Raw genomic sequence first — 12863 nt, 5'->3', positions numbered from 1 at the left:
CCGCGGCTTCCCCTTCCTCCGAAGCACGACAGGACGCTGCTCGCCGCGGCCGTCCTCGCCGGAGACACCGGGACACAAAACGACCGTCGCCCGCGCGAGAAGTCACCGGCCCCAAGCGCCTCCTCGCCGCTGCCTCGGCTTAGCCCCTCTCCACGCGCGTCCTGCGCCCGAAGGGGAAAAAAAAAAAAGCCAACCAAAAGGCGTGGGCTGAGATACCGCCCGAAAACCTCAGCCTGCCCGCGGCCATTCCCGTCTCCTGCTCCTTTACCCCGGCCTCGCGCCCGCCTGCCCCCCATGGTTTCGGGCTGCCGCTTTGAGGCTCACAGACGCCCCGGAAAACAGACCCAAAGGACACTTGAACCTTCACCCACCGTACAACGTGGGAGAAAGAATCGCTGCTGCAGGCCACCAGCCATCGCTCGCCTTGCCCGAGTCGCGTCCGGTGCCAAGATCCCGCTTTACTCGCCACTTCGCGCCTCCAAAATTAAAAAAAAAACCACAAAAACAAGAACACCCCACCGCCAAGCCGTCACACGGTGTCGCATAGCCACCGGTGGCACCGTCCCTCCCAGCACCACGCACCCACCCGCCTCCTCACGGGGCCCCGCTTGCCGCGTCCGTCACCCTTTGGTGGCCAGAGCAGACGGGACCCTGCCGACACCCAAACCCAGGGGCAAAACCGACGCGGCGGAGGCCGGTGAACCTGCCGACCCCTCTCCCGGCCGACCCCCGGCGCCGAAACTGGAGAAAAACCCCTTCCCTCCTCCGCAGCCGTCGGGGAAGGGCCCCCCGCTCCCTCATGGCGGCGCCCGTCGGTCAACCAACGGGAAAGGCGCCGCGCGTGCGCAGTGCGGCTGTACGGCACAGGGGGGCGCCATGAGCCGTACGGCTGTACGGAAAAGAGGCCACTCATGCGCAGTACGGCAGTAAGGCACTGGGGGGCGCCATGAGCCGTACGGCTGCACAGAAAAGAGGCCGCGCGTGCGCAGTACGGCTGTACGGCACTGGGAGCCGCCATGAGCCGTACGGCTGTACGGAAAAGACGCCGCGCATGCGCAGTAGGGCTGTACGGAAAAGAGTCCGCGCATGCGCAGTGCGGCTGTACGGCACAGGGGGCGCCATGATCCGTAAGGCTGTACGGAAAAGAGGCCGCGCATGCGCAGTACGGCTGTACGAAAAAAGAGGCCGCGCATGCGCAGTACGGCTGTACGGAAATGGCGCCGCGCATGCGCAGTACGGCTGTACGGCAGAGATAGGCGCCATGAGCCGTACGGCTGTACGGAAAAGAGTCCGCGCATGCGCAGTACGGCTGTACGAAAAAGAGGCCGCGCATGCGCAGTGCTGCTGTACGGCACAGGGGGGCGCCATGAGCCGCACGGCTGTACGGGAAAGAGTCCGCGCATGCGCAGTACGGCTGTACGGCACAGGGGGGCGCCATGAGCCGTACGGCTGCACAGAAAAGAGGCCGCGCATGCGCAGTACGGCTGTACGGCAGAGGTAGGCGCCATGAGCCGTACGGCTGTACGGAAAAGAGTCCGCGCATGCGCAGTACGGCTGTACGGGAAAGAGGACGTGCATGCGCAGTACAGCTGTACGGCACAGGGGGGCGCCATGAGCCGTAGGGAAAAGGCGCCGCGCATGCGCAGTACGGCTGTACGGCACTGGGGGGCGCCATGAGCCGTACGACTGTACGGAAAAGAGTCCGCGCATGCGCAGTACGGCTGTACGGCACAGGGGGGCGCCATGAGCCGTACGGAGAAGACGTCGCGCATGCGCAGTGCGGCTGTACGGCACAGGGGGGCGCCATGAGCCGTACGGAAAAGAGGACGCACATGCGCAGTACGGCTGTCCGGTAAATTCCCCTCACTTTCCCCCCAATTTGCCTACTTTTCCCCTCAACTCGCCCGCTCTACCCCACGAAATGGCGCCCAGCCCCTTAAGATGGCGGCGCACACACCCCCCCCCCCCCCCCCTCCCCGCACGCGCCCGACGCACTGCGCACGCGCCTGACGCACCGCCCCGCTCCCCCGGAGGGGCGGGGCCGGGGAGCGGCGCGGAGGGGTTCGCGTAACGCGCCCCTGTCCGGAGGCGGAGGGATCCGCGCCGGCGCGCTGAGTCCCTTTAAAGAGGCGGAGGGCGCCGCGCCTGCGCAGTGCGGCCCGCGGCCGCCGCCGCCGCTTTATTCGGTTTTCTCGGGGCGGGGGATTAAAAGTCGGTTCTGGCGCCGGGAACGCGGTCTCCGTGCGCGCTCGGACGTGGCTCCGGCGGGGGTCGAAGGTTGCAGCTTGAGGCCGGGGGGGGGAGGGTGGGGGTCGATCCCTGAGGGGGGTCGGGGGGTCCTGGGGAGTCTCGAGGGGTCCCAGAGGCTCCTGGGGGGGGTCTCGGGGGGGTATTGGGGGTCCTGGGGGGTATCAGGGGGCTATTGGGGATCTCAGGGGGTCCCAGAGGCGTCTGGGGGGGGTATTGGGGGGTCCTGGGGGGCATCAGGGGGCTATTGGGGATCTTGGGGGGTCTCAGGGGAGATTTTGCGGGGCCCTGGGGTGCCCTAGGGGGGGTTGGGGGCTCTAGGGGGATCCTGGGGGGAGATTGGGGGGGTCCCAAGTGATTGGGGTGGGGGGTGGCTGAGGGAGCATTAGGGGGTGCCAGGAGGTTTGGGGGTATTTTTTGGGGAGGGGGGGGGGTCTCGGGGGTTTGGGCGTCCCGGGATGGTTTTGGGGCATCCCAGGGGGTTTTGGGGGGGGTCCCTGGGGGGCTTCAGAGGGGCGTTGGATGGATTTTGGGGGGGGGGGTCCCAGGGCGTTTTGGGGAGTTCTGGGGGGTTTTTGGAGGTTCCGGAGTGGCTTGGGGGGGGGGGGTAGAGGGGGGTCGATTTTGGAAGGTCCCGGGGTGGTTTTGGGGGATCCCAAGGGGATTTTCGGAGGGTCCTGGGTGGGGTTGGGGGGGGGAGGGGCATTGTGAGGGTTTTGGGGGTCCCTGGGGTGATTTGGGAGGGGGTCTTGGGGAATTCTGGAAGGTTCTGGGGTGGTGTTGAGCCGTTCCGGGGTTTTTGGGGATCCCTGTGGTGATTTTTGGGGGCTCCCGGGGGGGTTTTGGGGCATCCCAAGGGGATTTGGGGGGGTCCTGGATGGATCTTGGGGGGGGTGGTGGTTCTGGGGACTCTCGTCTGCATTCTGGGGGGTTCCTGGGGGATTTGGAGGGTCCTGGGGGATTTGGGGGGGGGGTCCCAGGGTGGTTTTGGGGCATCCCAAGAGATTTGGGGGGTCCTGGGTGGGGTTGGGGGGGATTCAGGGAGGCCTTGGGTAGATTTGGGGGGGTCCTGGGTGGATTTTTGGGGGTCCTGGGGTGGTTTTGGGGCATCCCAGGGTTTTTGGGGGCGGGAGGGGGGGGAGTTGGGGATGGATTTGGGGGGGGTTCCAAGGGGGTTTGGGGGGGGACTTGGGGGGGGGGACGGGACCCTGGAGTGGTTTTGGCGCTTCCCGGGTGCGTTTTTTTGGGGGGTTCCCGTGGCCTTCCAAATCCAAAGCGGGGCGGGGTCTATGGGGCGGGGGCGCCCCCCCCCAGGCTGCCCCGAGAGAGGGTGCGGCTGCGGCCCCGCTCGCCCTCCCCGGAGGCGGAGCTGGAGACGGAGGCGGTGCGGAAGCGGGAGAGGCGCGTCATGGCCGCCGCCGCCACTGCCGGGAGGGCGTGGCGTCAGGGGACACGCCCCCTGCCCTGCAAGCCCCGCCCCTTGGAGTCCCCCCCGCCCCCCGCAGCGCCCCCCCCCCCAGGGGGGTTAGTGCAGGGGGAAATGCCCTCAGGCCCCGCCCCCGGGGTGTAGGCCACGCCCCCTCCCCGAAGCCACGCCCCCTCCCCGAAGCCCCGCCCTGCACCAACGCAAGGAAACAGGCCCCGCCCCCTCCAAGCGGCTCCAATAGGGTTAATGGAAGGGAGGAGGCCACGCCCCCTTGCCGCAAGCCATGCCCCCAAGCCCCCAGTGGGGTTAGTGCGGAGCTGCAGGACACGCCCCCTTTATTAGGCCACGCCCCCCCACGGGGTTAGTGCAGGGGAGGTGTCCCCGAGGCCACGCCCCCTCCCCGAGGCCACGCCCCTCGTGCACCCCGTGACATCACACGTGACCTCACAAAGGGGCGGTGCCGTCACACGTTGGAGGGGGGGAGGGGGAGGGGGGAGGTGACGTGAGGCGGGGGGGGAGGGTGTGGCCTCACGCGTGACATCACCGCTGACATCATCGCTGACGTCTCTCCCTACCTGGCCCCACGCTGCGCTTGCGGTCCAGGACGTGGGGGACTGGGGGGCGGGGTAATTAACCCCCCAGAGCAATTAATTACCCCCCCGGGTCACTGATTACCCCCACACACACCCCCCCCCCCGCAGCCATTCATTACCCCCCCAGGGCCATTAATTAACCTGCAGGGGGGCTAATAATGCACCCCACCCCCTCGGGCAGATTTATACCCCAGGAAAAGCAGTTAATTACCCCCCCCGGAGCACTAATTAACCCAGGGGTCATTAATTGCTGTCCCCGGGGGTCTTCATTACCCCCCAGGGCAATTAATTGCCCCCCCCCTTGGGTGCTAATTTCTCCCCGGGGGGGGGGGGATTAATTACCCCCGCGGGGGGGGGGTTAATGAGCTCTCATGAATATTAATGAGCACTAATTGTACTCACTGTAGCCCATGCCCTGCACGAAGTACTTGAAGGCCTCTGTCAGCTTGGCCGGCTGGGGGGGGCGGGGGGGGGTCAAGACCACGCCCCTTTAGGCCACGCCCCCTTTAAGCCACACCCCAACCCCCCCATAGGGGGCCCCTCCCCTTTAAGCCCCGCTCCCTCCCCTTAGGCTACGCCCCCTCCCCCTCAAACCACACCCACACCCCCCTTATATGGGGGACGCCCTGAGGCCACGCCCCCTCCCCCCTTAGCCACGCCCCCCCCAACCAACCCCTTCTATGGCTTTGGTGCCCCCTTACGCCACGCCCCCTCCCTTCCAAGCCCTGCCCCTACAGCCCCCCATAGAAGGCCGGTGCCAGGCCACGCCCCCCCTTAGGCCATGCCCCCTCAGTCTCCCAGACCACGCCCCCTCCCCCTTAAGCCACGCCCCCCCGTTGGCGCTGGTGACCTTTGACCCCTCACCTGGCTGAGCTGGGGCTGCCCCCCTCCGTCCGCCATCTGTGGGGTGTCAAAGGTCACGGTGTAGGGGGTCAAAGGTCACGGGGTCGGGGGGTCAAAGGTCACCTTGAGGAAGGAGGTCTGGGTGGGGTCCAGCTTGGCGTTGCACTCCACCTGGGGGGGGGGGGGGACGGGCCGTGGCGGGGGTCACGTGACTCCACGAGGGTCACGGGACGGGCCATGTGACCCCGGCACGTGACCTCACGGGGGGGCGGGGTCAGGTGACGTCACTCACCACGGCCTCCTCGTGGGGGGAGCCGTCGCCCACCACCAGCAACATGGGGCAGCTTTGGGGGGGGGTGGAGGGGAGAGGGGGTCAAAGGTCACTGTGGGGGGTCGGAGGCCATCCCGGAGGCACGGGGTCAAAGGTCAGAGGGGCGAGGGGGGGTCGCTCACCGCAGGCTGCCGGCCCCGCTGCGCGCCAGGCCCAGGTCACCGCGGCTGCGCGGCCCCGGCAGGAGCAGGAGCAGGAGCAGGGAGCCACCACCGCCACGGTGAGTGCCCCCAGTACACACCAGTACACACCGGTGCCCCCCCGGTGCCCTCCCAGTATAGCCCAGTGCCCTCCCAGTGCCTCCCAGTACAGCCCAGTCCCTCCTAGTGCCCCCCAGTACAGCCCAGTCCCTCCCAGTGCCCCACAGCCCCCTCCCAGTGCCTCCCAGTATAGCCCAGTGCCCCACAGCCCCCTCCCAGTGCCTCCCAGTATATCCCAGTGCCCTCCCAGTGCCCCACAGCCCCCCCCCAGTGCCTCCCAGTATAACCCAGTGCCCTCCCAGTGCCCCACAGCCCCCTCCCAGTGCCCCCCAGTACAGCCCAGTGCCTCCCAGTGCCCCACAGCCCCCCACCTGTTGTACATGCCCCACAGCAGGGGGGCGTTGGGGGTCGCCCCCAGCCGGGCCCGGCTGCTCTGCACGGCCGGGGGGGCGGCCGACAGCTCCTCCTGTGGGGCAGACCCACAAGTGAGCCGCAACTGACCCCCCGCCGCTCCCCGGACCCACAACCGACCCGTAACCCACCCCGAGACCCATAACTGACCCACCCCAGGGCCACGGCTGACTCACCACCGACCCACAAGTGACCCCCCAGGACCCATAACTGATGCCCCCAGCCCCACAAGTTCCTCCCCCCGGCCCCACAAGTGCCCCCGGCCCCACCTGGGTGAAGAGATGGGCCAGGATCATGTCGGTGGTGGAGGACGTCAGGCCCGAGAGCTGTGGGGCAGCAAGTGGGGCGCCATGGGACCCACAGCGACCCATAAGGAGCCACGGGACCCATGGAACCTACAGGGACCCATGGGACCCACAGAGACCCATAGCGACCCATAAGACCCATAGAGACCCACAGTGACCCATAGAGACCCACGGGACCCATTGGGACCCATGGGACCCACAGAGACCCGTGGGACCCACAGGGACCCGGCGGGACCCATAGGTGCCCCATAGTCCCATGGACACCCTTAAGTGACCCACAGAACATCTAGAGGTGCCCCATAGCGCCGTGGAGACCCATAAGTGACCCGCGGCTGCTCCGTAGCCCCATGGAGACCCATAAGTGACCCATAGGTGCCCCATGGAGACCCATAGAAGACCTAAAGGTGCCCCATATGCCCACGGAGACCCACTAGAGCGCCCCACAGCCGCCCCATGGCCGCCCCACGGCCGCCCCACCTTGTGCGCGGCCCAGTCCATCCAGCCCTTGGCCTGGGGGTCGATGTTGACCAGCACCAGCCCCTCCACCGCCTCGGGGTGCAGCAGCTGTGGGGCAGGGCCGGGGGTCACCTCCTGCCCCACGGCGGTCCTCTCTGCCACATAGACACCTCCCCGGACCCATAGATTCCCCGCCGGCCCCACAGTGACCCCCAAGAACCCAACGCAGGAGCTCCTCAAACCTCCTCCGGACCCACAGCGATCCCACCCAAGGGCCCTCCTGCCCCACAGCGACCCCCCTGCCCCATAGCGACCTCCCCAGCCCCATAGATTCCCCCCCCAGAGCCCTCCAGACCCACGGCGACCCCCCCAGACCCCCAAATTCCCCCCCCGGAGACCCTTCAGGACCCCTCCAGAACCCCCCCAGATCCCTCCAGCCCCACAGCGACCCCCAAGTTCTCCCCCAAGGAACCCCCCCAAACCCCCTCCAGACCCACAATGACACTCCCTCCCCCCCCGACCCACATGTGTCCCCCCAGATGCCCCGCAACCCCCCCGCCAGACCCACAGATCCCCCCCAGGTGACCCATAGCCCCCCTGAGACCCACAGAACCCCACAGAACCCCCCCCAGATGCCCCATACACCCCCCCCAGAGACCCTCAGGACCCCCCCTCCAAGGACCCACAGATCTCCCCCCCCCAAGATGCCCCATAACCACCCCCGAGCCCCTCCATGTGCCCCCCCCCCCCCCAGCCCCACTCACCCCAAATTTCGCCAGGACGAAGGCGCCGGCCCCCACCCCCATCCCGATGATGCTGGCGATGCTGGGGGCGGGGGGTGGAGTGTCACGAGGTCAAGGTCATCCTGACCCCCCCCCCCCGCTATGGGGCAGCCCCCCAACTCACTTGAGGTACTGGAGGATGCAGGGGATCATCTCGGCCAGTTGCTCCAGCGAGGGGTACTGGTACCTGGGGGGCAGGGGGGGGTCAACGGGTCAACGGGGGGGTGACAGGGGGTCAACGGGGTCAACTCGGGGGTTGGTGGGGTCAATGGGGCCAGCTTGGGGGTCAATGGGATCATGGGAGGTCAACTGTGGGTCAACGGGGCCAACTTGGGGGTCAATGGGATCATGGGAGGTCAACTGTGGGTCAACGGGGCCAACTTGGGGGTCAATGGGATCATGGGAGGTCAACTGTGGGTCAGCGGGGCCAACTTGGGGGTCAGCGGGGCCAACTTGGGGGTCACTGGGGTCAACCGGGAGGTCGGTGGGGCCAACTTGGGGGTCAATGAAGCCAACTGGGGGGCCAATAGGGTCAACTCGGGGGTCGGTGGGGTCAATGGGATCATGGGACGTCAACTGTGGGTCAATGGGGCCAACTTGGGGGTCAGCGGGGCCAACTTGGGGGTCAATGAAGCCAACTGGGGGGCCAACAGGGTCAACTCGGGGGTCGGTGGGGTCAATGGGATCATGGGAGGTCAACTGTGGGTCAACGGGGCCAACTTGGGGGTCAGCGGGGCCAACTTGGGGGTCAATGAAGCCAACTGGGGGGCCAACAGGGTCAACTCAGGGGTCGGTGGGGTCAACGGGGCCAACTTGGGGGTCAATGGGATCATGGGAGGTCAACTGTGGGTCAGCGGGGCCAACTTGGGGGTCACTGGGGTTAACCGGGAGGTCGGTGGGGCCAACTTGGGGGTCAGTGAAGCCAACTGGGGGGCCAACAGGGTCAACTCGGGGGTCGGTGGGGTCAATGGGGCCAACTTGGGGGTCAATGGGATCATGGGAGGTCAACTGTGGGTCAGTGGGGCCAACTTGGGGGTCAATGGGATCATGGGAGGTCAACTGTGGGTCAGCGGGGCCAACTTGGGGGTCAGCGGGGCCAACGGGGAGGGGCAACGGAGACTCAAGGTGGTCAATCAAGGGTTCAAGCGGGATCAAGCGGGGCGGGATCAGCGGGGCTGGGGGAGGGGGGGGTTGGGGGGCGGGCGATGGGGGTCGCGGGGCGCCGTGGGTTGCACCCTGGGGGGTAGGGGGGGGCGCCCTCCTCCATGCCGGGGGGGTCGACGTGGACCACCAGGAAGTTCTTGACGATCTCCCCCATCTCCTCGTGGGCGAAGAGCGGGGTGAAGCACGACTCGTCTGGGGACAGCCCCACCCCACGGCTATGGGGCTGGACCCACGGCCGTGGGGCAGGGGGCACCCATGGGGCCAGGGAAGGGATGGAAGGGCCCCAGGTGCCCGGGGAGGGGGGACCCAGGGGACTGGGGAGGGGACCCAGGTGGCCGGGGGGACCCCCACCTATGGGGCTGGACCCGGATCTATGGGGCAGAGGGGACCCAGGTGTCCAGGGGCACACACATCTATGGGGCTGGGACCCCCACCTGTGGGTCTGTCCCCCCATCTCTGGGTCTGGGTCCCCCATCTATGGGTCTTGTACCCCCTGGTGTGGGTCTAGAACCCCTATCTCCAGGTCTGGGACCCCCAGGTGTGGGTCTGGAACACCCGTCTCTGGGTCTGGGCCCCCCATGTGTGGGTCCGTCCCCCCACCTCTGGGTCTGGGCCCCCCGTGTGTGAGCCTGGTCCCCCATCTATGGGTCTGGGCCCCCCATGTGTGGCTCTGGGACCCACCTCTATGGGTCTAGAACCCCCAGGTGTGGCCCTGGTCCCCCATCTCTGGGTCTGGGCCCCCCATGTGTGGGTCTGTCCCCCCATCTCTGGGCCTGGTCCCCCATCTATGGGTTTGGGACCCCCAGGTGTGGGTCTAGAACCCCCATCTCCAGGTCTGGGACCCCCATCTGTGGGTCTGGAACCCCCATCTCTGGGTCTGGGCCCCCCATGTGTGGGCCTGGTCCCCCATCTAGACGAGCTTGCTCTCCCTGTCTTTGAGTACTGTTTTCACTGTCCCGGTTACCTCTTTGCTAACATTCTCTTCAGAGCTGCAGTGAAACCAGGAACCACGTGGAGAAAGCACCCACACTGAAAATGACTGGAAGGAACGTTGGGGCTTCTTCTCACTGTCTCTGACATAGGGTTTCACTGTCCCGGGAAAGTCTCTGCTAACACCCTGCAGAGCGCTGTGCCCAATATACAGAAACGTCTTGCAGTATCTCCTACAGGGAAAGTGCCAGGAGGGAATTGTGGAGCTTGTTCTCAGTGTCTCTGAGAATTGCTCTGATTATCCGTGTGACCTCTTTGCTAAGACTCTCCAGAGAGCCGTCCTCAAAACAAACACACATCTTGACATATCTCCCACATTGATCGCAGTGTCTCCAGAAACGGCATTCAAGGAGCCAGGAGGTTTTCTCCCTACACTGTCCATTGAGTTGTCCTCAAAACCAATATACATCCTGCTATATCTCCCACATGGAAAGTGCCAGGAGGGAGAAGTGGGGATTATGCTTAGACTTTCTCAGAACTGCTTCAAATCAACTAGATATCTTTGTGCTGTAAATCTCCCAACAGCCAAACGCAAAAGCAGCAAACATCTCGCTGTATGTCCCACATCCAAAGTGCCAAGAGAGAGCTTGCTCTCCCTGTCTTTGAGTACTGTTTTCACTGTCCCGGTTACCTCTTTGCTAACATTCTCTTCAGAGCTGCAGTGAAACCAGGAACCACGTGGAGAAAGCACCCACACTGAAAGTGCCTGGAGGGAACATTGGGGCTTCTTCTCAGTGTCTCTGACATAGGGTTTCACTGTCCCGGGAAAGTCTCTGCTAACACCCTGCAGAGCGCTGTGCCCAATATACAGAAACGTCTTGCTGTATCTCCTACAGGGAAAGTGCCAGGAGGGAATTGCGGAGCTTGTTCTCAGTGTCTCTGAGAATTGCTCTGATTATCTGTGTGACCTCTTTGCTAAGACTCTCCAGAGAGCCGTCCTCAAAACCAACACACATCTTGACATATCTCCCGCATTGATCGCAGTGTCTCCAGAAACGGCATTCAAGGAGCCAGGACCTTTTCTCCCTACACTGTCCATTGAGTTGTCCTCAAAACCAATATACATCCTGCTATATCTCCCACATGGAAAGTGCCAGGAGGGAGAAGTGGGGATTATGTTTAGACTTTCTCAGAACTGCTTCAAATCAACTAGATATCTTTGTGCTGTAAATCTCCCAACAGCCAAACGCAAAAGCAGCAAACATCTCGCTGTATGTCCCACATCCAAAGTGCCAAGAGAGTAATGTAGAGCTTGCTCTCCCTGTCTTTGAGTACTGTTTTCACTGTCCCGGTTACCTCTTTGCTAACATTCTCTTCAGAGCTGCAGTGAAACCAGGAACCATGTGGAGAAGGTGTGGAATAAATACTAAATTGGCTAAAAAATACAAAAGTACAGCATTGTTCACACATTAAGGAAAAGTATAAAATCAAGAGGCTTCTGAGGTAGAAAATAGCCGCAGCTGGCATGAAGGACACAACATCTGTGGTTCCCTGATAAGCTACATGAGGTACGGGACGGGATGCAATTATTCCGTGGCTTTACCTTATGATGTATAGCGGATACAGGAATGGGATGATACCATGAAACAGATAAGCTGCCAATTAGCTGCCCGCTAGATGCTCACAGCCAACATTTTGTCAAATTTTGATGAAATGCTGTCCTTTCTGCGAACTTTGCTCATTATAATGTCATTATTATAATACCAAAACACACCTCCATCCCGAAGGCTACCCGCCTCCAAGGTGCGACCACTCCTTCTTGAGTCTGCGCCCTGAATTTCTCGTAAACTATACCTTTAATTGTGAAGCGAGAGAAATTTACACCAATCATGATAAAAGTATGTATGACTAAAGTCACTCAAACTCCACCTTGAAGATAACAAATAGTATAAAAATAGCCCAAGAGAGGGGGGATACTCAGGGAAGACACCATCATAAAGAATTACATCACTGACTTCTGGGATCAGTCGACGGGCTGAGCCTCTCTTCCCCCCCATAGGGATGCCTTTGGGTAAGACTTAGATTATATCGAGTGCTTCCTCGGGAAACTTAGAAATTTCTCTAGAGACTCTCTTTTTCTACATTTAAAGCCAGGCTGTATCGTTTATAACTTTGTCGCGCGTTTTGTATATGTAACAATACTTTCATTTGCACGTGCTTTGCAGACAGTGTATTTATCACCGGCAATCCTAAGAACCTATATATCTGTTGTTTAAATAAACTGCACTTTTTTTTAAGTAGCTAGTCGTTTTGGTTTCTCACTGAACGTGACCAAAGACTCGAGAGTGGCCGTGCTAGTTCATGAGCACGACTAGACTGAAGGTGCAGTCCACTATTAGTGTATCCAAATCGTAATAGTTTAATACATATTAAACGCGATGGGACTGATAGTGCTGAATTGGGCATCACTCAGAATTTAAACCTAGCCGCACCTAGCCTGCCACCTCGGTGAGGAGTGTTAGAACGCAAGGGGGTTTATCTTCTGCTAAAACCGCTTTGCCCCTTTTCACGCAACAGAAGGCACCCACACTGAAAATGACAGGAAGGAACATTGGGGCTTCTTCTCAGTGTCTCTGATGTCGGGTTTTACTGTCCCGGGAAAGTCTCTGCTAACACCCTGCAGAGCGCTGTGCCCAATATACAGAAACATCTTGCGGTATCTCCTACAGGGAAAGTGCCAGGAGGGAATTGTCGATCTTGGTCTCAGTGTCTCTGAGAATTGCTCTGATTATCCGTGTGACCTCTTTGCTAAGACTCTCCAGAGAGACATCCTCAAAACCAACACACATCTTGACATATCTCCCACATTGATCGCAGTGTCTCCAGGAACGGCATTCAAGGAGCCAGGAACTTTTCTCCCTACACTGTCCATTGAGTTGTCCTCAAAACCAATATACATCCTGCTATATCTCCCACATGGAAAGTGCCAGGAGGGAGAAGTGGGGATTATGCTTAGACTTTCTCGGAACTGCTTCAAATCAACTAGATATCTTTGTGCTGTAAATCTCCCAACAGCCAAACGCAAAAGCAGCAAACATCTCGCTGTATGTCCCACATCCAAAGTGCCAAGAGAGAGCTTGCTCTCCCTGTCTTTGAGTACTGTTTTCACTGTCCC

At 62.0% G+C, this 12863-nt stretch overlaps 1 protein-coding gene across 1 annotated transcript; it reads right to left on the bottom strand.

The window, feature by feature from the left end:
• Positions 1 to 3534: 3534 nt before the first annotated feature.
• Positions 3535 to 9015, bottom strand: LOC141737075 (protein NDRG2-like). The gene is made up of 13 exons (XM_074571690.1): positions 9012 to 9015; positions 8830 to 8950; positions 7719 to 7781; positions 7577 to 7637; positions 6834 to 6920; positions 6321 to 6377; positions 6012 to 6106; positions 5563 to 5607; positions 5402 to 5453; positions 5233 to 5280; positions 5131 to 5166; positions 4669 to 4720; positions 3535 to 3671 (listed from the first exon to the last, which is right to left on the bottom strand). Exons 1-13 carry the CDS (start codon positions 9013 to 9015, stop codon positions 3535 to 3537), a joined length of 858 nt encoding a protein of 285 aa, XP_074427791.1.
• Positions 9016 to 12863: the final 3848 nt, after the last annotated feature.

This window comes from Larus michahellis, unplaced genomic scaffold (genome assembly GCF_964199755.1).
Source record: "Larus michahellis unplaced genomic scaffold, bLarMic1.1 SCAFFOLD_110, whole genome shotgun sequence".
NCBI classification, from domain to species: domain Eukaryota; kingdom Metazoa; phylum Chordata; class Aves; order Charadriiformes; family Laridae; genus Larus; species Larus michahellis.
This window is presented reverse-complemented; position numbering and strand designations above follow the sequence as displayed.

What these genes read in the sequence shown, in the direction of transcription:
- LOC141737075 (XM_074571690.1), bottom strand. An exon ending in AGCGGGGCCGGCAGCCTGCG is followed by an intron (nt 5,454 to 5,562) that starts GTGAGCGACCCC and finishes CCCCCCCCAAAG; the next exon opens with CTGCCCCATGTTGCTGGTGG. An exon ending in GGCAGCCCCAGCTCAGCCAG is followed by an intron (nt 4,721 to 5,130) that starts GTGAGGGGTCAA and finishes CGCCCCCCCCAG; the next exon opens with CCGGCCAAGCTGACAGAGGC.